The sequence below is a fragment of the Fonsecaea multimorphosa genome (assembly GCF_000836435.1).
Source record: "Fonsecaea multimorphosa CBS 102226 unplaced genomic scaffold supercont1.24, whole genome shotgun sequence".
Lineage (NCBI taxonomy): Eukaryota > Fungi > Ascomycota > Eurotiomycetes > Chaetothyriales > Herpotrichiellaceae > Fonsecaea > Fonsecaea multimorphosa.
In genome coordinates this window covers 349,614-376,502 of record NW_015971658.1, presented here as the reverse complement: position 1 = coordinate 376,502, position 26,889 = coordinate 349,614, and the positions used below count along the sequence as shown (strand labels likewise).

General features: G+C 52.0%; 9 protein-coding genes across 9 annotated transcripts; 6 read left to right on the top strand and 3 right to left on the bottom strand.

Annotated features, from left to right (window-relative positions):
- Window positions 1-663: 663 nt before the first annotated feature.
- Z520_09537 (uncharacterized protein) lies at window positions 664-2,513 on the top strand (the record flags this gene model as incomplete). Its single annotated transcript, XM_016780031.1, has 3 exons — window positions 664-741; window positions 804-1,102; window positions 1,151-2,513. 3 exons carry the CDS (start codon window positions 664-666, stop codon window positions 2,511-2,513), a joined length of 1,740 nt encoding a protein of 579 aa, XP_016628970.1.
- Window positions 2,514-3,080: 567 nt separating this feature from the next.
- Z520_09536 (uncharacterized protein) lies at window positions 3,081-6,124 on the bottom strand (the record flags this gene model as incomplete). Its single annotated transcript, XM_016780030.1, has 2 exons — window positions 3,081-4,582; window positions 4,771-6,124. 2 exons carry the CDS (start codon window positions 6,122-6,124, stop codon window positions 3,081-3,083), a joined length of 2,856 nt encoding a protein of 951 aa, XP_016628969.1.
- A 1,665-nt stretch (window positions 6,125-7,789) lies between these two features.
- On the top strand, window positions 7,790-9,555 carry Z520_09535 (uncharacterized protein; the record flags this gene model as incomplete). Its single annotated transcript, XM_016780029.1, has 2 exons — window positions 7,790-8,729; window positions 8,783-9,555. The coding sequence occupies 2 exons, from the start codon at window positions 7,790-7,792 to the stop codon at window positions 9,553-9,555; spliced, it is 1,713 nt and encodes a 570-aa protein (XP_016628968.1).
- Window positions 9,556-10,527: 972 nt separating this feature from the next.
- Window positions 10,528-13,632, top strand: Z520_09534 (uncharacterized protein; the record flags this gene model as incomplete). Its single annotated transcript, XM_016780028.1, has 1 exon — window positions 10,528-13,632. The coding sequence occupies one exon, from the start codon at window positions 10,528-10,530 to the stop codon at window positions 13,630-13,632; it is 3,105 nt and encodes a 1,034-aa protein (XP_016628967.1).
- A 438-nt stretch (window positions 13,633-14,070) lies between these two features.
- On the bottom strand, window positions 14,071-16,311 carry Z520_09533 (uncharacterized protein; the record flags this gene model as incomplete). The annotated part of the gene is made up of 1 exon (XM_016780027.1): window positions 14,071-16,311. The coding sequence occupies one exon, from the start codon at window positions 16,309-16,311 to the stop codon at window positions 14,071-14,073; it is 2,241 nt and encodes a 746-aa protein (XP_016628966.1).
- A 719-nt stretch (window positions 16,312-17,030) lies between these two features.
- Window positions 17,031-18,353, bottom strand: Z520_09532 (uncharacterized protein; the record flags this gene model as incomplete). The annotated part of the gene is made up of 1 exon (XM_016780026.1): window positions 17,031-18,353. One exon carries the CDS (start codon window positions 18,351-18,353, stop codon window positions 17,031-17,033), a length of 1,323 nt encoding a protein of 440 aa, XP_016628965.1.
- Window positions 18,354-18,989: 636 nt separating this feature from the next.
- On the top strand, window positions 18,990-19,711 carry Z520_09531 (uncharacterized protein; the record flags this gene model as incomplete). The annotated part of the gene is made up of 4 exons (XM_016780025.1): window positions 18,990-19,004; window positions 19,083-19,194; window positions 19,256-19,408; window positions 19,467-19,711. 4 exons carry the CDS (start codon window positions 18,990-18,992, stop codon window positions 19,709-19,711), a joined length of 525 nt encoding a protein of 174 aa, XP_016628964.1.
- A 926-nt stretch (window positions 19,712-20,637) lies between these two features.
- On the top strand, window positions 20,638-22,380 carry Z520_09530 (uncharacterized protein; the record flags this gene model as incomplete). Its single annotated transcript, XM_016780024.1, has 1 exon — window positions 20,638-22,380. One exon carries the CDS (start codon window positions 20,638-20,640, stop codon window positions 22,378-22,380), a length of 1,743 nt encoding a protein of 580 aa, XP_016628963.1.
- Window positions 22,381-24,629: 2,249 nt separating this feature from the next.
- Z520_09529 (uncharacterized protein) lies at window positions 24,630-26,651 on the top strand (the record flags this gene model as incomplete). Its single annotated transcript, XM_016780023.1, has 3 exons — window positions 24,630-24,661; window positions 24,712-24,922; window positions 24,978-26,651. The coding sequence occupies 3 exons, from the start codon at window positions 24,630-24,632 to the stop codon at window positions 26,649-26,651; spliced, it is 1,917 nt and encodes a 638-aa protein (XP_016628962.1).
- Window positions 26,652-26,889: the final 238 nt, after the last annotated feature.

Below are 26,889 nucleotides of genomic sequence, written 5' to 3'. Positions count from 1 at the left end.
TGATCGTCATTGCGCTGTTCCGGCAATGTCCCTGCATTCGAGGAGTGGGATACTCCCTCTTTGTTACCGTACACATCATTACCTGGTATCTCAATGGTCACTGTTTTCAGCTCCTCGTGTCAACACTGATTAATAAAACCACCTACGAGGTACATGCCAGAAACATGCAACGTCCGCAAACAATCCTTGCTGGCTCGACATCAGCAAACTCCGCAGGCACCCAGAGCGCCACTGGAAATCCGCTTACCGTTCTTCTCATCTCCTCCACTCCCCCCTATCGTCCGCTCCCTTGGATGGAATTTTCTTTCACGCTCAGCCTCCCACGCCAGTGGAATGCACCATGATGCACGATTATTATCGGTCTGACATAATGCTACGCTGTTTGCCAGTCTACTCGTAACGCAGGCTCCCCATCCGGGAATCGTTCCCGCCCTCGCCTCCCCTGTGGCCCCCCGGTTTGGGTGTCAAGGCTGCGTGTCTTTCCCGTATCCACCCCTTGTGTCACCATTTATCATATTCGCACCTCCTGCCCATCCATGGTAGAATTGTCCTACGGGCTGCAGAGACTGGATCATGAGATTGTGAACCCTTTATATCGCATATGTCAATACTAACATAGAAGTTTTGCGCGTCTCTCGACTGTTGCTCGTCAACCACGCAACAATGGACTCCTCGCCGTTTGCGCAGCCTTGCCGGCTTCTGACTCTCCCCAATGAGGTCAAACTCCATATCGTCAATTATGTGCGTCTCTGAGAAGTCCCGAAACAGTCTAAAGAGAAATCACTTAACTGACAAGTTCCCAGCTCGATAGTCGCAGAGACCTCTACAATTTATCTCTAACATGCCGTGTCCTCGAGGACATGGTCATGGCTCGGCTCTATCATAACGTCGACTTCGATCTCCCTCAAATCCCATTACCTGGAACAGCCGCGTTCCGAGAGCCTCTCGTTCAATCTGTCCGGGAGCTCACAATTAGAAACGGCAGGAAGGAGAGAAGAAATTCGGTGTATAAGCGCAGGAGAATATCCGATGTGGTTTCCGTGGAAGGCCATGTGAACAATCTACTTGAGAAAGTTCCTCCCAGTCGACTGACGAGCTTTGCGTGAGTCAATTGCCCACAAGCCGATCTTGCTCATGCTCATTGTATCAGATTCTTCCACCAGACTCCCCTGGGTCGGCAAATGTTGACCTTCCTCACCCAGCGGCATGAAAGCACGCTGAGGCACCTCCATTTCCATGATATCTCTTCCTGGAAAGATGGCACTCTCCTTCCCAGGAACCTTACGACCCTCGAAGCTCGCACGGTCAACGAGGGGGACGCTGTTGAAAAGATCATATCTGCCAACAGAAAGTCAATTCAGAGGTTGTCATTGGGCCAGGAGAAACAGCTGATCGAGTGCTACCAACAGAGCAGGCTGAATTTCCTCCAACGAATTGCGCAACCGACAGAGACATTTTTCACCTCTGCATATGCGCTGGACACGTTCCCTCAATTACGCGAGCTATCTCTGCAGGGTCTGGACGTGACTCCACTGCGACCATCTTCCATCCCACAAGCCATGTTTTTCTGTCAGTTAGAACGCCTCACTCTGGAATCCTGCCCTGGCAGTAATGATCTCCTTGAATCCATTGCGGGCACCTTCCACTGGGCATTGACGTCCCCCGAGGCGCCTCAAAACCCACGCGTCACCCCGTCGCTGAAACACTTTCTTTTCCGTCATGAAAATCCCACAAGCCCTCTCAAGGAAGCTCTCATCCGCTTCCTCAGCTCATTCACCGGCCTCCGGACCCTGTCCCTTTTGTTCGAAAACGGCGCCATCCTAGAAAGACCGAGCACGTTTATCGCCGAACACGGTCCCTCCCTTGAAACCCTTGTGTTTGAATCCCGCATTCAGCCACGCGAGCATCTCTCAATGGACACCTCCCGTCCCTTTGGCGTCGGCGGATACAGTCACGATCTGTGGGAAGAGTCGATCAACGACATCGCCCGCCTCTGCCCTAACCTGGTAGAACTGGGCATGGGCTTCCCTTGGAACGATGAGATGATCCGTCTGCGAAAGACCGCTCTCCCAACACTCCAGCACCTGCGAACGATCCACATCCGCAATTTCCCCGAGAATCAAGCGTTTAGCCAACTAGGAGACTATAGTATCAAAGAGTACGCCACCAAATTCGTCGACTGGGTCTTTCCCGCCTCGGTTGGAGGAGCAAAACCGTCCCTCACTTACCTCGCCGTTGGGCCGACACTCTACGAGTCTCGATGGAAGATCACGCCTCCACCACCGTCCATCGCCGCGGGCGCAGATGCTTCCACCACCCGGCGCCATCAGCAAGCAGCTTCGCGCGCCCAGCCGCCTGAATTTCTACGTACGCACCATTTTTGCCTCGACTGGGCCAAGACGCGCTTCAACCGCTGGAGCTGTCTGATCACGCCCGTCTCGGAGAAATACGTGGAAGAGATCGCCGGCCAAAAGCCTCTGGGAGGCGTCTTTGAACAAGTCTGGTTGAAATGAACCAGCCCGACCCAAGGAGCAGATTAGCTCCGTTCAGCCATGGGGAAAAGGAGGCCTCGCGCCTTTCGCCTTAAATTTTTTTTTTTCTGGATCACCACATTCTTCGTGACATAGGCAGCTTGACTCTTTCCCCGGACACGGAGCCATATTTCGGGTTTGCTTGGTTGGTATCTGCGCACTGGTTTAGGATATTCTTTCTTTTGGCCAGGAGCCGCCATTTTGCACCATTGTCATCGTCGTTCTTTTTGTTGCCAGCGAAACGATACCCACTTAGACCGATTACTTTCGATTCAATCTGGGGAATTTGAGGAGCATGTTGAATGAACAGGAGCTAGTTTCTGCTTTGGAAGCGAAAGATATAGAATGCCCAACTGGGAAGGGTCCGGTATTCTTCGTCTACCAGAGATGTGATTTTAATAGAGGGATTGCGAATGCTTTCTTCAGCATGTGTGTGCAGAAATCAGAGCATGATGAATTCTCTCAGCCTGCCCCGGTAGAATCCAAAAACCAAATCCCGGGAGTGATGGTAAATTATATACGTAGTCCTTACATTCACTCTTTCAGGGGTTACCGTACCACCTCAGCTGATTGCCCGTCCGTCTCCTGCGGGTGGTCTCGAGATTGCTCGCCACTAGCAGCCTCAGGCACACCCCCGCTGTTGACTTTTCTCGCAGCGTGCGAATTCCTCAACCTCCTCGTTCTCATATCGGCCAGGTCATCCGCGGATATGAGTCCCCCGGTACCGGCAGAGCTCTCTTCCCGTCTTTGGTGGATGGCCTGTTGGATCATCTGCTGTTTGAGGAGTTGGTCCTGCTCGTCCACACCTTGTTCGACCTGTTGTGTGTTCTCTGCTACTCCGCTGCTGCTGCTGCTGCTGCTGCTGTTGTGTTCGTTGTTCAGGCCCCTGCTGCTGCTCTTCTTCTCCCCAACGAACCAGCGCTTGCCGCGTCTATAGTCCCATTCCCAGTCGCCGGACTTACCACCACTTTTCGCGGTGACCCTTGTCGCAGTCAGGATCATTTCCTTGTCGACGCCCTTGAGCATGTCGTACATGGTCAATCCCGCCACGGACGCCGCGGTGATGGCTTCCATTTCCACGCCCGTCTTGCCTTCGCACGTCACCGTGGCGGTGACCAATACGCCGCCGTAGAGTTTGTCCATCTTGTCGCGGGGAATCCCTACATACCCGCCTTTCCCCTCTGAAAGCGGGTAAGGCAGCTTGTCTCCCATAAACGGCTCCAAGCGGACCGTGACGCCTGTGATGTTGAGGCCAGGATGAGCGAGAGGGATGAGGTCAGACGTCTTCTTCGCGGCCTGAATGCCCGCTATGCGTGCCACCGCTAAGGCGTCTCCTTTTCGAAGCCGCGACGTGAACAGAACTCCGTAAGTCCCATGGTGGGAGAAAAGCAGCAAAGAAGTTGCCGTCGCAGAGCGAGAAGTCGGTTTCTTGTTTGCGATGGAAACCATATGCGCTTCGCCGTCGGCAGTGAGGTGGGTGAGAGTCGGATTCGGATCAGCTGTTGTTGTTTGGGACTCGCCTTGTTCCGGTTCAGAGGTCTGTTTCGATGGCTCCTTTTCTGTCCACCAACCTGGCGAACCACTAATACTGCGTTGTCCATTGCGAGAGGTCTGGTGGTGGTACACGCGCTTCATGATGTCTCGGATCAGGTATCGACCGTATGACTGCACTTTAGACCCTGCTCTCGAGGTCTTTCCCCGTAAATATCGGTGTCGGCTTTCATCCCAGCGGCGAAAGGAATATGCTGGAATATTTTCCGGCTCCTTGGTTGGTACACGTCGATATGAAGACTGGCCATGAACGTAGCGGAACGGATTATGTCTCAACCTGGCCAGCGACGTCGAGTTACTGAACTTCCTGGATCCAGCGGGTCGTGTGGAAACGAGTGAGGAAAAGTAGCGAACTTGGGGCCATGATGGAGAAGGTGTAGATTGTTGCAGCAGATACATCGGTAGAGAAGGCCGGTGTAAGGCCGTCATTGAGTTAGCATACCAGGAGGGCGACTCCTGCGGTGGCGGAGCTGGCAGAGATTGTTTGACAGAAGCATCATCTACAGAAGCACAACAGTCAGCTAAATCACTGACCGAAGACGTGGGCGCAGGACGAGAACAGAAGGAGACACGATATAGGTCTATATTCATCATATAAAACTGTGATATGGTGTACTGTTGTTCCATGGGATCCGTCGTGGCAGCGTAGAGAACTGGGACATTGGCGAGAATGTTGAGGCTTACCCACCGATGAGGATCATTGGTCTGTTTTTCATATTCTCCAGCTCGCCGATACCAGCATGCTTTTCCTTCTTGCGTTTCACCGCCATACCAATGACATCGAGCAATTTCGCTTCCTTTTCAGACGTTCCTAACCCCTCGGCCCCAGGAAGTCGCTGGCGGCGACCCATCTCGAGCTCTCGAATAGCTTCCATAGCTTCGGCGTCGATGGGTTTGCCGTTATTGGATTCACGTAGAATGTCACGGAGAGAGACTTCGGCATTTCCAAAGAGACAAACCTTGAGATTGCCATCCGAGGTAATTCGAAGTCGATTGCAAGTACCACAAAAGTTGTGCGTCATGGATGTGATGAACCCGATCCGACCAGCGAAACCTGGGACTTTGTATGTTTTGCTCGTGTCGTTTTTGTGGTCCTGTACTTTTTGGACATCAGGATACTTCTGGCGGATGAGAGCCAGCATCTCCCTGAAGCCTAACATCTTCTTTTCGGACCATTTGTTCCCGTCAAATGGCATGTACTCAATAAATCGGACCTCGATATCTTGATCCCTGCCGAGTTCCACAAATGGTAGTATCTCTCGTTCGTTCAGGCCCCGCATTACCACACAGTTAATCTTGAGTTTGATGGCTGCTCCGAGTTTGTTCATCTCAAGTATCCGATTGATGGACTTCATTACTGCGTCGTGTCCATTCCGCCGCGTCATAATTGTGAATTGGTGAGGATCGAGTGTATCCAAGCTCAGGTTGACCCCAGTCAGTCCTGACTCAACCATGGAATCGAGTTTTCGATGTAAGGATATGCCATTTGTTGTTATGCACAATTCTTTCAAACCATTGTTCCTCAGCTGTCCAATTTGATGCATTAGATCCACAATATCTTTCCGAACCGTAGGTTCGCCCCCAGTCAACCGGATCTTGTCAACGCCCTGGTTGACGAACAATTCCGACAGATATACAATTTCAGGGGTTGTGAGTAATTTTGCCGAAGGAGAGAGCTGGACACCTTCCTCGGGCATGCAATAAAGGCATCGTAGATTGCATCGTTCAGTGACTGATATACGCAGATAGTTATGCTGTCGAGAGTAGTTGTCGGTCAAGAAAGAAGAGAAAGGCCGCGGTTCGGACTCGTTTCGTAGGCTTTCAAGTCGAGGCCGCTCGGCCTGAGGCGCGCCAGGACTCTGAGTCTGCAGAGGATGTCCCTGCCATCGCGGGTCCTCTGCTGTCCGCCGCGGCGGTCGGGCGTTTGTAGCAGTGGACAACGTTCGCTGGGGATACCGAGGAGGTTTTGAGTGGCGAAAAGTCTGTGGCCTCGTTTGGCGCAAAAGAGTGGCAATCATCTGCTTGAAGCTCGCCTCAGCCATGGTCGGAAAGAGTCAATGCTGGGAAAGAGCTCCAACATGGGGTGTGAAGAGAAGGGCAGAGGTTTTGTCATTAGCAGGAATGGGTTATGTGGGATAAATAATAAGGCATTGAAGAAGCAGTGTAATACGCGACTGACATGCCGGCGACAAGCAAAGCATCTGGCTTGGTAACTGCTGTATCTCGGACTGATATTAGTCACAGTGCAGGAATCTAATGAAGGGTCCAGACGAGGAGCAATAGCAGCCACCCAGCAGCAGCCCAACCTGGAAAACTCGCGCGAGATCCGTGCGAGCCGTGGCTACTTGGAACGCAGGGTCTTGGCTGGTCACATGACTATCCCACCAGCCACAGGCGCCACACTCGCCACCCACTCGCCACAGTTCGGGTTTAAAGTTTTCGTGCCATGGTTTACAAGCGAGCTGATCTCTGCTCGGCCGACGAAATTGGTGAGAGCAGTTGATATATTCTTAGCACGATTCCACATAAATTTCTGCCGTTTTGCGGGTGATGTATCAAGCTGTCAGATCGCTCACGTTGGAGATCCTCACCAGCGTAGACCCGAATCTTGATGAATCCCGAGGACGGCAGCAAACAGATGGCCTCTATAGTGAAGCACCGCCATTCCAGACGTCCACGGTCACGCCGAACAAGGAGTGCCCACTGCAGACAGTTGCAAGGGGCAGAAAGATATTAACGAAAAACTCTGAACCACTGTTATTGAGACTTATCCTCACGGGCGGATCAACGTTTCGATTTATTATTTGGAGAGCGGGTCACTAAATTCTCGTATAGTTCTTGCCAGTGTTTCGGAAACCCGGTGGATGTTCGCGCCTGAAAATTGAAGCGTCACCAAAGACTCGGGCTTAAGGCTGATCGCGCAGTCGCCGAGCTCACGTGGGTATAAGAGTGCCCAGCAAGGTGCATAATTTCTCAATGCAATGAAGCGACGATAGAATAATCCCCGAGACCTTTTCACGCCTCGGGTGACGGTGTCAGGGGCTTAGGTATAATGTTCCTTTTTAACCAGAGGCAGTACCGTAGGATGATGTATACCGAGTTCTTGGCCGGCTCCCGCAAGAATCATGGCAGCCTGAAGACGGAGGCAATGGGCCCTATGACTGGTGGAAATTACATATGAGATGCGCTGATCACGGGGAGACACAGCTGCCGATGTGCCGGGACCTCGCAAGACAACCTCCAAAACCGGACCCTAATAGCCACACGAGCCAGTCACAGGCGCTCCAGCCTGGAGCAGGGGGGGAGACACTCCGACACAGCCTCAGCACTTGCCCCCAAGTGTTGTGGCTCTGGGCTCTTGGGCCCTCGCGTCCTGATGAGCCCTGAGCCCTGCGCAACTCTTGAGCTGCCACTGCTGCCAACTTTCCCGTCTCCTTGCTGCTTTCCCTCTTCATCCTCCCTTGTTCCTCTCCCCCCTGCGATGCTCACTTCACTCTTCAATCATTCTCTCGTTCCATCACCAACACGCTCTCACTACATTCCGACTGATATACACACACCCTCACATTGACTCCGGACGAGAGAATTCACAAGAAATCCGATTGACGACCTTTCGAACCCTCTGTGCCTATTTTTAGGCTGCCTTTTAAACCCGCGCAGGCTCCCAGGCCGCGCACCCCTCTAGTATACCACCCTTCGTCTCTGCAATGAGTTACTCTGCTTCGCAATCGAGCATGTCTCAGCTCAACACCACTTTTGACCCTGACTACGATTCCTTCCTCAATATCGAGAATGACTTCACACCTGCAACGACCTCTCCAGACATCAAGTCAGTCCCCATGCTGACCCCTCAATCATCCATCCCAGGCTCTGCAACCTTTGCTACGAGCTCGACTCCTACCACGTTCCCGGGACCAAGCTTTCAGTACGATCGGTACCACCAACAGACTGGCATCCCTATTGGCGCCCTTGCCAGCACTTTCAACATCAACAAAGCGACCGGGCTACAATACCATGAGGGAAATGGAGGCTTTATTATGCCCACCGAGACTCTGAACATGCCATTGAGTGACTTGGACGACTTCGACTTCTCCCGCAATCCAGCTGATATGGATTTCGAGACGGATTCGCCAAACGGTCTTCCAGCCCTGTTCTATCCTGACGCAGCATCGGGTCCGGCTCAATTCGTTAGCCCGACCACATTGGTGGCCCAGAACAACACCGCTTCTACCCCCATCAAACGAATCTATCCCGGAATGCACAGTCAGCAGGCGGCTCAGGCCAAGGCCCAGCAGGCTCAAAAGCAGGAACAGATGGCACGACAACAGCAACATCCGCCCCAGACCCAGAAACCTCTCCCGGGTCCATCACCGGCTAAGGCTCAGCCGCCCAAAGACCCCCTTGTTGAAGAAAGCATCTCCAAAGTCTTGAATCGGATGAGGCAAGCCAGTGCTGTCTCCATGTCCGATGAGGACAGCTCCCCCTTGACTGGAATGTCCAATATGCCTCGCATCAAGAAGGATGAAGATGACATGGACGAGGACGAACGTCTCCTGGCCAGCGAGGAAGGGAAGAAGTTGTCTAGCAAGGAACGTCGCCAACTCAGGAACAAAGTTTCTGCCCGTGCATTCCGTTCCAGAAGAAAAGGTACGCCCCAGTATTGTATTTGTTATCTTAATCTCTACTGACTCGGTTTTCAGAATACATTTCTCAACTGGAAGGAGAAGTTGCTGCCAAAGCTCAGGAGGCCACTGATTTGCGTGCTCAGAACCAACAACTACGGGAGGAGAACAACCGTCTCACCGACCTTACTCGGATGTTGCTCTCATCACAGGCCTTTTCCGGGTTCTTACATGAGCTCAGCCAGAGTGGCCTACCGGCGCCGAACGTCCAGGGCAACCCTCAGCAGCAAAAAACTGTTCAGAACAAGCCCCAGCCCCAGCCTGTCAAGAAGGACGTCAGCTCAGATGAGGCTGCTCACAACATGCATCTTCAGCAGCCTCAAGTTGGAATGGCCCTAATTCCAGACACACCAGTTGATTTCTCTGCCCTTCAACCGGCCAATGGCTGGCTGAATGCTCTCCCCACCAACGACTTCCAAGTCTATGCCGTCACCAGCTTACCGGAACTCCCTGTTCTGGATATCGAAAGTCTATCAGGAAAGCCCAAATCAAGCCAGGGCTCAAGTAAGGGGTCAAAAGACACACCCCGTATTCCCGATCTCCCGGCTGAAGTGGCAAGTCACACGGCAACGGCAACGACTCAAGTTGATGAATCTGTCCCTCTCGACAGAGAGAGCTTTGCATTGTACTTCGATCCACCGGTCTCTCCCGATGAATTTTCTATGTCAGATTGTACGGAGCAGGATACGGAACTTTCTGATGAGGAAAAGGCGGCTAACTTGGAATCATTGTGCCACGATCTTGACGAGACTTGTGACAAGGTCGCGCAGCACATGTCGCATATGAGATGACATTCTGTTCTTCTAGCAATGAAGGGAACCCAGGAGGACCGTCGTCAGGGTGATTCAATAGGTTGACTACGTAACAAGAGTTTTCAAAGGCATTTTGGCCCGGCCTTGGTGCCAATGCACAGAGTTTTGAAATCATACCATCCTTCAATATGTCTCGTACTTCCCTCGCATCCTTCTGCAATTCGGTAATAAGGTAAAAGGGTCTGTCGTTGCGATTACTGGCATATGCCGCCTTAGGGCAAGCTACTTGAATCATAAGAAGTTATTTACAGAGTACCAGGTACTCGGTACGTGTGGACACGACAGGCCAGTGTGGGTCATGCAAGGCGGCCTCGCAGCCTTGTCAATCCGCAGTCACTGACGACTTTTTCAATTTGCTGTACAACACCATTCCTCCCATTGCTCTCAACACTTGCGGCGTACGCTTCAGACACTCATTTGTTGTGACTTACTCTTCTACCGTTTTTCAAACTTGATGTATACATACACGGCTCTTTAGGGGTTTGAACTTCGCACCATACAATGTACTGAGACACATTCCTTCCCCACCTAGTCGCCGTGGCTATCCTGAAGCCGATCTCTGGCTTTGCCCGGGCATCTTCTGCGTCCCAGCTCCTCATCAAAGACCGGATTTCCTCGATTCGTCTTTTCTCCCCTTTCTTCGCATCGTACCACTCGACTCGGCTTGCCAATCCCTTCTCCCCCAAATCTCATCTGGGCAAACGACAGCTTGTTCACCTGGGCGGAAAATTTTGTTCTTCGAAAAAAAGAAGATTGATCTGGGATGAAGGAAAGGCTGGAATACAGGAGAGAAATCTTAATCCCCCTCGAACCAGCCTGAGCATTTCTCGCCTGTCTGCTCAGAGACTGGCTTCTCCTTGGTCCTGGCATAAACCCTTGAGACAAAGCTTTCCATCGCTTCAAGTTGGAATCAAGTTGCTATCGCCCACGAGGTCTAGAAGATTCCACAGGATGCATCCCTCGAAGGGGGCCACAGAACCGGTCGGAGTGCGAACGAATTTCCATCTCCAATTCATTACAACTCCCACTTCCGATACTCCAGGGACGTCGCTAGTACTACATTTCGACTCCAAGAGATACATATTTGGGGAGATCACCGAAGGAACTCAAAGAGCATGTATACAACGTGGAATTGGACTTCGTAAAGTTCGTGGTCTGTTCCTCTCGGGAAAGACACTCTGGAACAATGGAGGGCTCATTGGCCTCATCCTCACAATGGCAGATGTACAGCAGTCAGAGGTTGATGAAGACACCCTGAGACGGCCCAGACTGCACATACATGCAGGCCCGAAGCAGCTCCACTCATTTGCATGTGCACGAAGATTCGTCTTTCGTACGGGAATGCCGTTGTCAGTTCATGAGGTCGATGTGCGCAAAAACAGGACCGATCCCAAGCCGATCTATGTGGATGAGCATATCCGCGTATGGGCACTGCCCATTGAGGACCGCTCTACCACTTCACTGCTACACGAGAAACCCGACGATGCCACCGTTGATGAGTTTCAATTGGAAAAAGACCAAACCTTGCGAAAAGAAGTTGTCAACAACATGTTCGACTCTGATTGGAGACGTGATCATCTTCTGCAGGCCAAGCTCAAGGACATCAAACTACCGGCAGTAGTGTGGGTGAGGGATCCCGATACGAAGGCACTGATCACTTATCCCGTTTTTGACATCAGTAAAACTACCCTTACGCCGGACACGGAGGTGCTGGTCCGCAGCCCCTGGCCTGCCTCGACTGTGCAGGAGCTACCACCAGCTAGGGGCTTGCCGGAAACTGTCGCGATGTCCTACATTGTCAAGGGTCATCCTCAGCGAGGGAATTTCGATCCTGCAAGAGCAAAAGCCCTCGGTCTGCGGCCCGGGCCAAAGTATGCGAAGCTGGTAGCAGGACAATCCGTTGAGAGCGATGATGGTACGAAAGCCACAATCACCCCGGAAATGGTCTTGAGCCCAACTCGGCCGGGAAGAGGGTTTGCCTTGTTCGATATACCCTCAATCGGCTATCTTGAAGAGCTCGAGCGACAACTGGATGGTCAGGCAGACTGGATTTTGGAAGGAGTCGAGTCCGCGATCTGGATGACCAAAGGCAAAGTGTTACAAGCGGAGAGATTTCACCAACTGCTTCATAAACTGAAAAACCTGAAGCATGTCATTTCAGATCCACATTTATGCAACGACTATATCGCCTATGATTCCTTCGCCGTATCGTCTGCCAGACTGTCCAAGATCGCGCCGGACCTGTTCTCGGTTCCCCGATTCGATAATTCAAGTGCGTATCGGACAATTATCGATAAACCGATGGTTGAGCTGGGCAATGTCTTCGACGAGCTCCAAATCATACCGGCGAGAAGAGGTCTGAAAGTTCTTGTCGAGCCCCATCTTGCCATTGACGAAGGTGAGGTCGAACCAGGCCTTGATCTAGACTCATTCGCAATGCCCATAGAACCAGCAGTACAAGAGGCATTGCCACATGGCGTGTCATCGCACAAGGCTCCGACTTCTGAGTTCAAAATGGGCACGGATTTGGATGAGCCGGAAATTGTAACTCTAGGAACCGGTTCCGCAGCTCCGTCAAAATACCGCAATGTCTCTGCTGTCCTTCTTCGCATGCCCGATGGGATGGGGGACTACCTTTTCGATTGTGGTGAAGGTACTCTCGGTCAACTGAAAAGGCTCTATAACGCTGAACAACTGGACGACATTTTATCCAACCTCCGGGGGATCTGGATATCGCACCTTCACGCAGACCATCATCTGGGCACAGTGTCTATCCTGAAAGCTGTATTCCAAACCGCTCAGAGACTGTCGGATTCTGGACAACGTGCTCGCTCACCACCTCCATATCTGTTCTCCGAGATCAACATGATTGATTATTTGGACGACTACGAATCTGTTATGGGCATACCAACCGATATGCTCTGCACCCCCATCGCCTGTGATCCCCACAAAGGACTATTCCATCGAAGCAGGCACTTTGAGATGCAGAGCGACCTTTACATCAGTAAATTGCGCACCGTCAAGGTTAGTCATTGTCATGGAGCGCAAGCCGTCTCTGTCACCTTCAAAAACGGGTTCAAATTCTCCTACAGTGGCGATTGTCGTCCCAGTGAGGCTTTCTGTGACATTGGCGCCGGTTCAGACGTCCTCGTACACGAAGCCACCTTTGACGATGGCATGGAGGGCGATGCTATGGCTAAAAAGCACAGCACGACAGGCGAAGCTGTGGGTGTCGCACTGGGCATGCGTGCCAAAAACCTCATCCTCACACATTTCAGTCAGCGTTATCAGAAGATACCCGTCTTCAGTAGTGTGCGAATGCCGGAGCGTGTGTCTGAAGAAGACTTGCTTGACGACGTTGATGCCGAGCTGATGAACACAAGCGCCAATGGCAACGAAGACGGCCTAGAATCAGAGCATCACTCTGCACAAAACGCGGATTCCTCTGCATGGATTCGACCCGACTCCGCTGTGCGTGATCTCAACATCGCTGTGGCTTTTGACCTGATGCACATACGTGTCTCGCAGATTCAACACATGAAAAGTCTCTTCCCCGCAATTTCCAAGATGTTTGAGATAGAGGAGGAAAAGAGAGATCGGGTGCGCAAGGAGGCAGCTGATCAACAGAAAGCGGAGGTAGAAAGCAGGAAACTCAAGAGGCTGCAAGCCATGGAAAAGAACAAGGAGAAGCACAAGAAAACCAACAAGAAAAGGAACGGGAGAGAAGGAGCCACGAATGGGCCACAGAGTCAGCCAGTGTCTGGCGCAGCGGCCAGCAATTCCGACCTCCCCTCTGCACTTGAAGCACGCAAGGCGGAATCCACCACAACGACCAACGGCGTTGAAATCGGTAAGACACGCGACACAAGTACTACCAGTGAGGGTGTGAATGCTAAGCGTGCCCAGACCGGTGACGGCGGCGAGGTGGTGCCAACGTTGGACGTGGCAGCAGGAGGCGGCGTTTCAGCAGACCTCATCCCAGAACAGAGGCCTGGCGATGGTGAGGTACGCGGCACTGAGAATCAAACTGCAGTCAAAAGGCGCAGAATTGAATGATCCGCAAGTACGAGTGGGAGGGAGTCCCAGCGCCTGGATAGGTAGATGGAGCTTAAGCTTGTACAATAAATGACCTTTCCACATGCTTGCCACGAATAGCAGTTTAAACGATTCAATGGTTCGGTAGAGGATGAAACATATTAGTAGATCGGAGACGACTCGGTTCGCTCGTTGCGCCTTGTATGCAATAATATAAGTATCTACCTCGTAACACCTTTTGCACAAGTTTGAGGTCCAACTTAGGAAGAGATTGTCCGAACTTGTATGATTATTCTTACGGGGTATTATTTCGAGACACTCGGTCCAACCACTCCCTTTCCAACCCCTATTTATTCCTTATTCAAAAGGGCCCAGAGGTCTCAAAGATGCAAGTGTCCATCCTTTTCCCACCCTGACTACTACTCGGTACGTCGCACTCGATGCAGGGTGGTTAATTAATTACCTGCCGTGGTCAAAACCAACCCAGATCGTCCCTCTTTGCGAATGACACTCTCCGCTCGACGTTGATTGCACATCGCTTGAGGTCCTGCTGTCCCGGTCGCGGGGATCGCACTGGTCGTAGCGGTCGCTCTGGCTGCTGCGGCTCCTTCGGCTTTTGCTATGCCCACTACTAATACTTGCAGAGCTGCATGGTACTGCTCGATCATGCATGTGCACATGCACGTCGCCGTGGATGGTCGGGACGTCGGACCTTCTTCTGCCGTCGTTATGGCGTTGACTCGTGCTCGTGCTCGCCCTGACGGAGAGCCGTTCGGGAGTCAACCTCTTCCTCGTCGTGTCCGAGACTACGGTCGACGTGGACGCCGTACGGACGGTCGATGGTGATAGAAATGAGCCTGAGCCTGAGCTTCTGTCTCGCGAGTAGGCGCTGACCACTTCGCCGTACAGATGAAGGAAATCTTCTGTCGAGGACACCGGGCGTCTCCTCGGAGGGGCCGTTGACGGTACATGAGATCGGTGGGGCGCAGCCTCAGAAGTAGTCGATTTGGATGGTGAAGGTATTGTTGTTATGCTTCCTGAATCTGCGACAGGGCGGCACACATCATCGTACAGACGGAGGAACAGTTCTGATGCAGACGTTGGAGGCGTGCATGCTCCCGGTCCATGTCCCGGTCTCGACAGAGTTTCGGATGTGGTGGTGGGCGTAAATGGAGTCGGGTCGAGGAGGTCAGTGTACGTCTCTGCTGCATCGCGTCGGGAGCGAGAGTAGTAGTCGCCTTGGCTTCCCCAGCAGTGCTCGTCCTCGTGCTCGTCAACCCTGGCCAGCCGTTGTCTGCTCCGAGCGGCATAGCGCTTCTGTGTTTTGGACGTCGCCGTTGTTGCGGCAGAGTATATGCTCGAACTCGACGCCATGAGAGGCTCTGTTTCCCAAGAATCTCGCGACGAGACTATTGCGCTGGTGGACATGCCAGAGAACGCTCCGTCCAGTTGTTCATGACCGCCTCTGCTGTCTGTTGGACGAGAGTAAACAGTTGATGGTAGCGTCTGCTGTTCTTGTTGCGATGCCTTCCACTGTGACCTTGGAGATACGTAGTCAAGCTGCTCATCATCCTGGTCTGTCGAGTCTGTCAGCACCTGCGAAGCACCAGTTAGTGGATCTTCCACAACGCTATACATTGATGCGCGTTCAGTCGTGTAGGAGGAACAATGTCCGTAAGGACTCTGGCCTTTCGTGGATGGGTCGCCTGAGACAGAGCTGATAGTCGATTCGAACGGATATTTGGCGTTTAGATGCGATTGACCTGGAAGATATGTCGTGCTGGTCAATGCCTCGAACGCATCCATGGCTTCAAGATCGGCTTCGTTCGGTTCTCCTGACAGATCCTCTCCGGCATGATTGTCGCGGGTGTCTTGCACGGTGGCTGTCTCTGCAGCCTCGCGCCATGGAGGACCCGGGGGATTTGGAACGAGATGACAACTGTCGGCGCCCTTGGCTCTTGTCCTCCTACTCTTCGTCCTGCTCAGCTTCATGTACTTGTATTTCTCCTTCCTCAACGCTTCGATGTTTACCCTTACCTTCTTCAACGCCACGGCTTGCTGCTCGTTCTCCAACAGGACCGTGTCCAAGTCAATCTCTTGGCCAGTCGCCCTTTCAACGCACCGCGCCAGCACGGCAATCCAGACCTGCACCCACAATTGGAGCTTAGGACTTCCATGCATCGCAATGAAATTTTGCGTCGCCCTCGACCGCACTGCCCACCTCAAGTCCAGGAGGATTTCTAGATCGGATGTGAGACGACACAACATGCATGCGCGGCAGCGGTCACTTTGGTAACTCCACTTGGAATTTTGGCTTGAAGTCAAGAAAGTCTTTTCGTAGTCTTCCGGCGTGAGCCACAAGGCGTGCAGCGCCCGGAGTCTCATCACGCGAACATACTGCTCCGGAGAAAGCAGATCGCACTGCGAAATGAGGTTGTTGAGACGAATCCCCACCTCGAGTTGGACATGGTGCAGCACCACGTCCACAACGTCGTAATGGAGGCATTTGTGCACCTGGCAGAGATGACCGCGAGGCGGCAGGAGGATCTTCTCCAAGCGACTGGGTCTGAGAAATGAAGGCAGCGATTTTACCCCCTGGAGAAGTCGCCGTGAGAGGGCTTCCGGAGGTTCGTTGGGTCGAAACTGCAGGAGTTTCGCCAATGTTGGGACGGATCCAGGTGGAATCTCTTCAATATACATCTTGTCAGTTCTTCTTCTGAGTGAGTGGCTGAAGAGGATCTCTCACCTGAGTCGTGCTAGCCGCTTGAGCTTCCTAGTGCCCAAACAAAGTCCTTCCGTAGAGACAGATTTCAAAAAAGCCAGAGACAAAGCTTCAGAGCTCACTGTCAAGAGACACTTCGATGAGATGTGAAGAATAGGCGATGAGGAACTTTGGGAGAGCTTGCATGACCTGTTGGAGATTCAATTTTTTATGCCTTTCCACAAACAATGGAACAAAGAAAATGTGTTGGATAAAGGAGACAAAAGAAGGACCGCGATCCTTTTCATCCGTCGAGGCATTTCAATGTTGAGCAGCTGCGGAAACGACTTTGCTTTGTCCAGACAAAACATTGACAATGGGAAGGCACTCGGTAATGGCTGGCTGTCGGGGACTGCCAGCACTGCAGGTTTCGAAGATCAGGAGTGAGCATCGAAAATGAAGCGAGAGGACAATTCCTTGGTGTTAATTCGAGTATGCAAATACAGCACCACCGTGACCTTTGGGCGCCAGCCTATCTTTTATACACATTACCTGGATTTGCAAGAACATAGTGAAGGCACATAGGCCCTTCCCCCCAACTCCATCATCTTTGAGCACATTCTTGACTCTTGCCTTGCCTTGTACTCACGAGAAACAGTTTTCAACATGTACCATGAAAGATTTGGGTCGTAACAATGAATATTTTATACAAAGCTGTTCAATGCATCCCGTCTGCATGTAGGATTGCCGGACTCCTGCTGTGGATGCCTGCAACGCGATCCGATATTGATTTAGCGTCAAAGCCACTCTTGCGTCTGGTGCTCCGCCGCAAGGCTTGTTTGACTTCCTGCTCTTCCTTTGCTTCCTCCTCGAGCACTTGAGGCCCACCATTCGCTGTGTCGTCAAGGACCTGCCTCTGACTCGAGCGAGCTTGGTTCTCTGCATGGTCAATATCAATGTTTGGTGAGTTAACAATTGAAGCACGGTTCGCAGCGGCATCTGTATCCACTTTCTTTTGGGCTGCAATCCTATCGCGTTCGTAGCGGGCTGACACATCTCCACCAGTCCATGCGGTGTCAAGAAGACGGTCCCAGAACGTGAAAAATGGTTGCGAGAAGTTGGTCTTGATACCCCAGCTCTGATGGTGCACATCGTGATAAGCCGCGTTATTCGAGGTGATGTGTTGGAGAGGATCCCATGGAAAAGCATATCCGCAATGGTCATCGACCGTCTTGATTGACGAGATAGTGAAAAACCACATGCCTTGTCGGATTGTCATCCCGGTTATCAAGTAGGCCACTCCCGTCCCGAGCGTGTCGAGCATGAAGCCTTCCACAGGATGATTGTAGAGTGCTCCATACGCATAGGGAACGTACAACCGATGATGCCGAGAATGGAAGGTGGTGTAAAGAAATTTGTTCATGTGCATGGCACGATGAAGGAAGTACTGCCATGTGTCTACTATGAGGGTAGCGACAGTAAATTGGATCAAAGGAATGCCAATCCAATAAATCGACTTCGCGGCTGTCAATTCCCACGATGCAAATGACGGGGTCGAGTAGATCCCTCCGGTCAAAGCGCCCGCAAGTTGAGGATAGCTGTGTTGCAATCTTTGACCCAGAGATAAAGCATCCAAGCCGACGCAACTGAGTAATGTTGGAATGTATCTTTCGGTGAGGCGCAGACGCTGGGCCCAGACGGCGATGTCGTACTCTTCTTTACCAATCGTCTCGACAGGGTCGAAGGAAGCAATAATCAATCCAAACGCCGTCTGCACTATTTGCTGTATAATAACATCCCTAAGGACTTCGAATCTAGTGACGTGGTTGCGTTTGAGGACCTCGGCTGGAGTGTGCAGTCTGTACTCCGAGAACAGGTCATAGGTATCCAAGATATGGAAGAACAGTGAGACGACCCAATAGGCAATGACAGGAGCGAGGAGTTGGAGGAGGGGATCTGATACTCCGGGTATCATAGATGGACGGGGTTTCAGGGTATAGGAAGGAAGGGCAGGTAGGTCGGAGAACGTTGCATTTGCCATGCTGTTGGATATGGGATGGTAGTAGAAACAAGGACGATAATCGACGTAGAAATTCAAAGGCAGGTATATTAAAGATGCGTGCGGGAGGCTCGGATGAATATGCAAGGTTGGCCGGGGTTCGAAGGAAGGGGGCGTTTAGAGGGAATCTCTTAGCCCGGTAAAGGGCCCAACAAAGGCAGAGTTAAAGAAGTAGCAGAAAGTGAAGTATGAGAAGAGTACCGGAAGTGAAGGAAGTGAAGGAGTGAATTGAAGACAAGATGGATAATGTCAGAAGAGAGGTGGAGAGACTGCAGAGGTGATCAGGATCAGGATCAGGAGTTTTGGTGACGAGCGAAATTTGCCTCTCTCCTTGCGTCGCAGTCACGTGGTGGTTCAGCCAGTGTATATCACGTGTGCCAAGGAGCGCGACTCAAAATTTTTGGTAGCAGCGGGCCCCCCACACCGCAGTTTATTAGGTGGCACTGGTGGATAGGCATTCACAGGCCAGATGCCCTTGGATCTCGAACCCCTCATCAACCCAAACCCAGGCTTGCGCTCATTCTTTTTTTTCCTTTCGCCTGGCCCTTTCTACCTTCAAGCGCAGCCTCTCTCCATTAGTTTCCTTTCCTCTGTATTCGTTGCAGCGCTTGATTCAAGATGATCATTTACAGGGTACGAAACCAACGCATCCGCAAACCTCGGATCCTTGTCACATACCCCCGCCTGATGAACTAACAAATTTTGTATCAGGACATCATCAGCGGCGATGAGCTCGCGTCCGATACCTCCAAAGTCATCGACGTTGGTAATGGCTTGTGGGAAATTGACGGCAAGATGATCACAAAGGGCTCCGAGAATTTCGGTTGGTCTCGTCCCCATACTTTGCCCCCTCTGCGAATTCACACTAAACTCTTGGGATCCAGTTCTTGAGGGTGCCAACCCGTCTGCCGAGGGTGAAGACGCCGAGGAGGGCACGGATGACACCAAGGTCACGGTGCTTGATCTTGCGGACCAGTTTCGTTACCAGAAGTTGGAAGGTGGGATGAGCAAGAAAGCATATCAGTCCGAACTCAAGAGTACGTCACAAGTCCTGGGCCAGGATTCGTCAAGGCTACAGAATTGACATTTGCACAGAATACATGAAGGCCCTGACGGAGAAATTGAAGGAGAAGGGCACGCCCGAAGAAGACATCAAGAAATTCCAGTCCGAAGCACCTGCTGCAGCCAAAAAGATCTTGGGGAACTGGGAAAACTACGACATTTACCAGGGCGAGTCAATGACCGAGAACGGAATGTACGTCCTCGTCGACTTCCGTGAGGACGGTATGACGCCATATGCAACCGTGTGGAAATGGGGTCTGGAAGAATACAAGGTGTAAGCGAAACAGTCATGAGGCTCGATTCCTTGGAAGAAGCATACGAGGCAAAATGAGATGGCCCAAGATGTTGAACGCGGTACATGGCCTGCGATAGCTCATTATCGTCCAAGCATGTCACGAAGAATAGAATGCGCAAGTTGCTCCCTTGCCTCAGTTCATGTGCTTCAATCCAGCAGCCAAACCACATCCCGACACAGTGCTGCGCAGTCTCTCCAGCAAATCATGGGTAAACTTGAGCCAGAAGCAAAAACTAGCCAGGCCCAATGCAAGCGTCTCGTCTAAAACCTCAGACATGTGCTAACGGCTCGACAATCAGCAATAATAGCGCTAGAAAGCGGCCAGGCTGGCAAGAACACTAGATGCCTATCATCAAGCGGTTATTGGTGGTGGCCTGTAGAAAGAGAGGGGAGGTTCCCCCGCAGCCATCTAGCAGCCAAATGTTGGACTCGGCCTCTCGTTTAGAGGGCTGACTGCCACTCCGGGTGCCACTGACTGGAGAGCCTGTTGTTGAAGAACGGCCCTTAATGGATTTGGTCGGAGAAGAGGGGCGGGGCATGCAGGCAGCGCCTTTCCACCTGCACGTTTAACATTTGCTCTCGAACCGCATCCAAAAAACTTCTTGTTGTCCCTTCCTCTGCGCCTCCCTGTGATCTCCAGAATCTTCGTATGACTGCTTATCCTTCCTGTGCCATCTAGTAATCTTTACTCTCTACTCAGGCAGAAGCACTTCTATCTGATGAACATCTAGGCGCCTCTGCACATCCTTCCCTCCCCACCCACCGAGCCGGCTGCTGTCACGACTGCTCCAAAACTGCTCTCGTGCTCAATTTCCGCATCAGAAAATCTACCCTTTGGGCCGCCTTTGATCTTCCAGGCTCCGGCATTCGGCTCACATGTCACAATAACAACATTGTCTCCAGCCCAGTATGGCTCCTTTTCTCCGCTGCATATTGATACTTTTGGCTCTTATCACTGCGACCATCTCCGTCCCTACAAGCGAGTCCTACTCTCATCCCTCCTCTCAAAACAAAGTCGGCTTCATTCCCCGAGAAAGGCCGACAGGGTCATTCCGCAGGCTTCGAGATGCTATTATCGAACGAATATGGTCTGTTCCGAGCAGATATTCCCACAAGTCCTCATCCATATCCGGAGCAGCCAGGGCGCCAGAAAACTTCCGCGCTCGCTATGGTGGTGACGTCGTCCTCCGTTTCCAAGTCAAGAGCGAAGATGAGGCGAGGGCAATTTCAGAGGCAGCGGATATCTTATACTTGGACATATGGGAAACAACCAACGAATGGATCGATATACGAGTAGCAAAAGAAGTGGTCCCCTCCTTTGTTGGTCTTCTACCGCCGTCCTTACACGATTCATACGTTCCCTTGATGCACGATCTGGCCCGTGCCGTCTACGACACATATCCTGAATCACCTCTCGTCAACGAGAAGATCTCGAGCCTCACAACCCCACATGACTGGAGGATGAAGGGCAACACGCCCCATGATCTATTCTTCCAAGACTATCAACCGCTGTCGGTCCTATATCCTTGGCTACGACTGCTTGCCTCGCTCTTCCCTACACACGCCTCACTGATGAGTATTGGCAAATCGGCTGAGGGTCGCGACATCCCCGCGTTGCGCATTGGAGCGCAGATGGACAGTAGCTCGGCAGAGTCGCATGATTCCAAGCATACAATACTAATAGTGGGTGGGAGCCATGCTCGCGAATGGATCTCGGTCTCGACTGTGGCCTACATCGCCTACAGCCTCGTCACACGATATGGCCACGTCCAGTTTCCCGAGGTTACTAAGATCCTGAATCACTTCGACCTGGTTTTCGTTCCCGTGCTGAACCCTGATGGATACGAGTATACCTGGACGTCTGACAGATTGTGGCGCAAAAATCGACAGGCCACTTCTATTCCGTTCTGCGCAGGTATCGACCTCGACCGCGCCTTTCGATACGAATGGGACGGTTATGGTAACTCGGACAACGCTTGTAGTGACGACTATGCCGGCCCCGGACCGTTGGCTGCAGTCGAAGCTCAAATGTTGACTGGGTGGGCTCGAAACTTGACCGAAAACAATAATGTCACGTTCGTGTCATATCTAGACTTCCACTCATACTCTCAGCAAGTGCTCTACCCGTACAGCTACACTTGCGATGCAGCACCCCCAAATCTTGAAGACCTGGAAGAGGTTGCTCTTGGGATTGCGAAGTCTTTGCGATTGACCAACGGACACTATTATGGAGTCGAAAGCGCCTGTCAAGGTAGCATGGTCTTTCAGGATCAGGAGAGAAAACCGCGGGTTCAGATCGAGCCACAGGGTGGGTCAGCCTTGGATTTCTTCTACCATGATCTGGACGTAAAACTTGCATTCCAAATCAAGCTGAGAGATACTGGAACTTATGGGTTTTTGCTGCCGAAGTCACACATTCTTCCCACGGGCCAAGAAGCTTATGAGGGCGTGGTTGGCCTAGGACGATGGATGTTGGGTAATCACGGCATTGAGCGAGCTGACGACTCGCCCTCAGTTTGGGGGAGTGAAGATTTGACCGATCATCAGAAGGCAGCGGCCGTCCACGAGCATGAAATGCCAGTCACACTTGAGGAAGAGGACGACGAATTTGACGAGAATGATTTTGAATTAAAACGGCGACGGCGTCGGTGATCTTGCTCTTACAAGCGTGGGTGGCGAGATTGAGGGCGTTTTGGAGGCAAGGGAGGGATGGGTCCATGCCGATTAATGTTTTCACGACCTGCCATGACGCCCTGTATGTACAAACACGGATCACTTCGAGGTCCTTGCTGCCGGGTATATACGAGTAAAGCGTAAAACCCTGGAAATATCCAGGCCGACGCCATATAAACAATTGACAAGGACTTTGGTGAAGAATTCTTTGCTGCTGAATTAAAATACGGGGTTCGAAGCAACGTTGTTCCCTACCGGCCTAGTGTGCATGGAATGACGACAAGTCATCGCCATCAAACGGGCACCACGAGGCCCGCCAGGCCTGCCAGGGGCTAAAAGCACGTCGCTCAGCAAGTACAGAATAAGGTCAAATTGAGGTCCCCTTTTCCCTCAGTGGCTGATTCCCCCAGTAAATTGACCTGTCGCAAGGAGGGCCAGCGGTTACCCAGGTCTCTCGATTTGACAAATGAATAATAGGGGCAGCAGCAGGGAGCGAGGGCTCGTACGGGTACTTCGTCGATGATACTGGTCTGCTGCACTTTGTTGTCATTTCTTTTGAATTTGTCACCTCACTACTACTATACCTCATGAATCTCTGTTCAAAGGTGTATGCCCAGAACCCCACTAGTAGCAGTGGAAGAAACCGTGAACAGCGAGTGCCGTGTGAGCTGAAAGTGAAAGTCAAACAAGTTGGTTGTGGCTGGGGTCGACTTTTAGCGGCTCCCCGAGTCTCGGACCCTGCGAGACTCGAGGCCCTGGCAAGTGCCTGGCAAGTGCCTGGCCTGCCTGGCCACTAGGGTGCCTGGTTCCTGGTCCGGAATCCGAGGCTAAGCCGTGAACAGCATGAGCTGACGAGGCAACGGCCAATCGCCATGCTGTGGCCCGCGGACTTCAAGTTGCCATGCGGTGCCTCCTCATCTCTTCTCATTTGACTTTGGCTCCAATTTGACTGTGCTGGGCAACACGATTCGCTACTGCACCGCCTTTGCCTTGTTTTGCTCTATCAAGATGCATTTCGTGGCAAGTCGTGCCCTTTCTGGCCAATCCTCCATGCAGCTCTCCCGCTTCCAGAAATACCCATCGCCAGGTACCCATCGAGCATCCAGTGTCCGTGCCGTTGCTTTGCATCCCCAGCCTCTTCGCTTGACCCAAATTGACAACCCCGATCAACACTGGCTCTCGATTCGAGCGGGCCCTGTTCTCTCGTTTGCTGAGCTGTGTTTCCCCCCCCAGCAAGGGACTCGGAAATAAAATAAGAGACATGGCCATGAACAAGAAGAGGTGACACGGTCGAAGCCGCCACTGTCAAGTTTCCAGGCTGCATGACGGCTGCATCTCCCGCTGCATCTCCCTCAGCCATATCAAGTTGTTGCTTGCAGCTCATATAATCTGCCTTGTTCCACCAATGCACGAATTTATTCGTCTTCTCACCCTCTGACTGCAATCTTCTCTGCTGCGTACCCTGTGCTACGCTCGACCACTCATTTGCTCTCACCCATAGCCAGCCGTTGCTGGTCGAAACACCACTCACTTCCGCCTCAGTAGCCGCCCAACCCTGGATTGCTCCTGCTCTCCTGCAATCACCAACACCAAGCGCCTGACAAGACTCGACCTGGCACCTTCTTCATCTCTTTTAATTGGATCCAATTCGAAGTCAACACTGCTGGCCTTCGCTCATCCAATCCTCAAACACGCGCGGTCCCTGTTCGTCTCCCCCGTCACTCAGTTTCAGCTCTCTCAAACAAGGATTCCCCATTTTGGCCCCCATCATGCTGCCATCACAGACAACACCGCACATGCTGTACAAGCTGATTTGAGGGCTACCTCAGTTTCACCCTCTGCGCAGAAATAGTGTCCAATCTGGTACCTGCGGATCTCCACATCCCGTGGCGTCACCTCTCAGCCCTGGGCTCAACTATATTTTGTGCAGCAAGGCACACATCTCAAACGAACTCTACCAGGAGACGTTGTGTTGTTCTCCCAGCGGCCTGCGGCCTTCTCATATCAGGCTGCTCAACCATCGTGCTCGTGTCTGTCGGCTGCGTTGTTTGAACAATTTCTTCTTTTCTTTTGTCGTTGCCTCTGACTTATGTGATACCCTGTACTTTCCTGCCGGACAGAAAGTTTTGTTCGATTACTTTGGAACTTGTCTTCTTTGTGACCTTTGTCTCAAAATAAAAGTATACTGGTTGTTCTAATACTTTGGCCTTTCTCGAATACCTTGAAAGATGGCACCAACTACGCTGATGACCTTTCTGGTGTATGTCGTGCCCTCTGTTAACCCCGAAATCAAGCTGACGGCCATGGCAGTCGCAGTCCACCTTCAACAAGATCAGTTCACCTCTACGGTTCTTGGGACAACTTCAGGACTGCCTACCCCATGCAGAGGGATACTCGCACGGGCCCTGAGCACTGGTCAGGTTGCCATAGCTTCTCGAACATCATCTGCGATGGCGACACAACAGTCAATGGTACTCCCAGGCAAGGAGGACTCAAGATGGGTGGAACCTATTGGTACTATGTGTGTTTGACCTTTGTTGGCTCTCCCCAATCTCTTACTTACCAGGCCCTCACAGTACAAACTGGACGACGACATTGAGTTTCATAACTCGGCAGAACCATCGACCACCTCTTGTCCCATGCTTCCTGGCCAGCTTGTCAATGTCTTGAATGTTCCCTTTGCACTCACCAGCAGCAGCCGCTCCCGCAATGACAGTGTGAGCTCAACAAGCTCCGACTACCGCACGATGAACCCTACAGACAAGTTTCTGAACCCGCGGCCAGTGCCAGCAAAGCCATCCCTACCGCGCCTGAAGACATCTCCAACTGTGCTGCAACAGTCGTGGTCTTCTTCCAGTTCCCCTGCGAGTGCTTCATCCCTTCCTAGCAGAAGAGGAAGGTCGACATCCAACACCACACCCTCTCACCCGAGCAGTGCCAATGCTTACAGAGTAGTCCGAATGAAGCCATCCGTTGAGGCACTTTCGAGGTCAACTTCACGAGGAAGCAACCGCTCTGTTGGGATCATTGGTGCTATTCGAGCTCTGACATCACCACGGACGGCGAGTCCTGAGACTACAACAGACCGAGGTCGAAGCCTCCCAGACGATCCGGCATCGAGGGGTCGTTCAAAAGGCGTGTCAGAGCGTAGCATCACCCCCAAGAGGACTTTACTTGGGACAGCTACTTCAATTCCAGAGGTGGACGATAACACCATATCTGAATCTGCGGGAGAGCTCGTCCTACGCCGGCCAACCAACAAGTCTGAGCCTTTTGGGAATTTACCGATATCGTCCTTTGCATATCATCGGCGCCAGCGATCTCTGTCGCGGGAGCCCTCGCCACTCCGCAGCTCGCTTCAATCAGACACTTCTCCCAACTTAGGGACATTTGATGAACCCGTCGTACAGTATCAGCCTTTGGCCACCCTAAAGGAGGTGGCCTCAGCAGCAAATACCCCCGTCTGGCCTCTAACTGCGGTGAAAGTTGGAGGCGAAAAGGAGGCTGATGATATACGGGTGCCCTTTGATTTGGAGAAACGTCTGCCGACCCTACCCAACACGCCATCTTCTGCATATCCACCCAGTGTTGTCGATGAACCCTCCACCAATGATGAAGCAGATGATATTGCCAACCTTCGCAGTCATTTCTCCTGCACCACCATCGAAACAGAATCGTATACGGAGAGCTTCCTCCCCCACGACCGGAGCCGTTTCTCGGATTGGACAGACGGGACAAACAAATTTTCACCACAATCGGAGCTTAGCTCGAGTATTCTTGATTTTGAGCCAATAAGTCCACTACCAGAAGCAGCTCTCGACTTTCCAAGTGACGATCCGATTACCGTTGAAATTCAAAACCCTCAGGACTTTTCAGAAGCAAACACCTCTATTGCCACCAAGCAAGGTCGATTGCCTTCGGCATTCAGTTTTTCAACGGTCAGCTCGGTCGCTTCTTTTACCGCTCCGAACTCTCACGTGGACGTTGACAGCGCCAAAGATGCACATTTCTCCTGGACGGGCTTTCAGCACTACAGCCTGCCCTCAGGAGACGTTGGATCCGGGCCCATGCACAAACCTGCAACGCTTACCAAGCATGTCGCACCTTTGGTTGTGGATGAGAACCATCGTGCAGGCGTGTATCAGTCTCAAATGTCGAGCTGCGACGAGTCAACAATTCCCCATTCCACCAGTATGCAACAACTTCTTGCTGAATTGAGCTATTTGGGTGGAATGATCCAACAGCATTAACATGTGGAGTACACATTACTACGTCACCTGGTTGCAAGTTTGATGGGTATACTTGTCGGCGTCCTTTCTTTTTCTTCATGTTCAGATGAGCAAGAGCTCGGCTGGTTGATCCACCTGGATCTAACTTCATTTACAAATCCTCGATATGACAGTATCAACAGCATATCCCTTGATGGGGTGGAGTTTCGGGCTTTGGGACTAATTAGTGGAACAATAGTGGCTTGGACTTGACGGATTT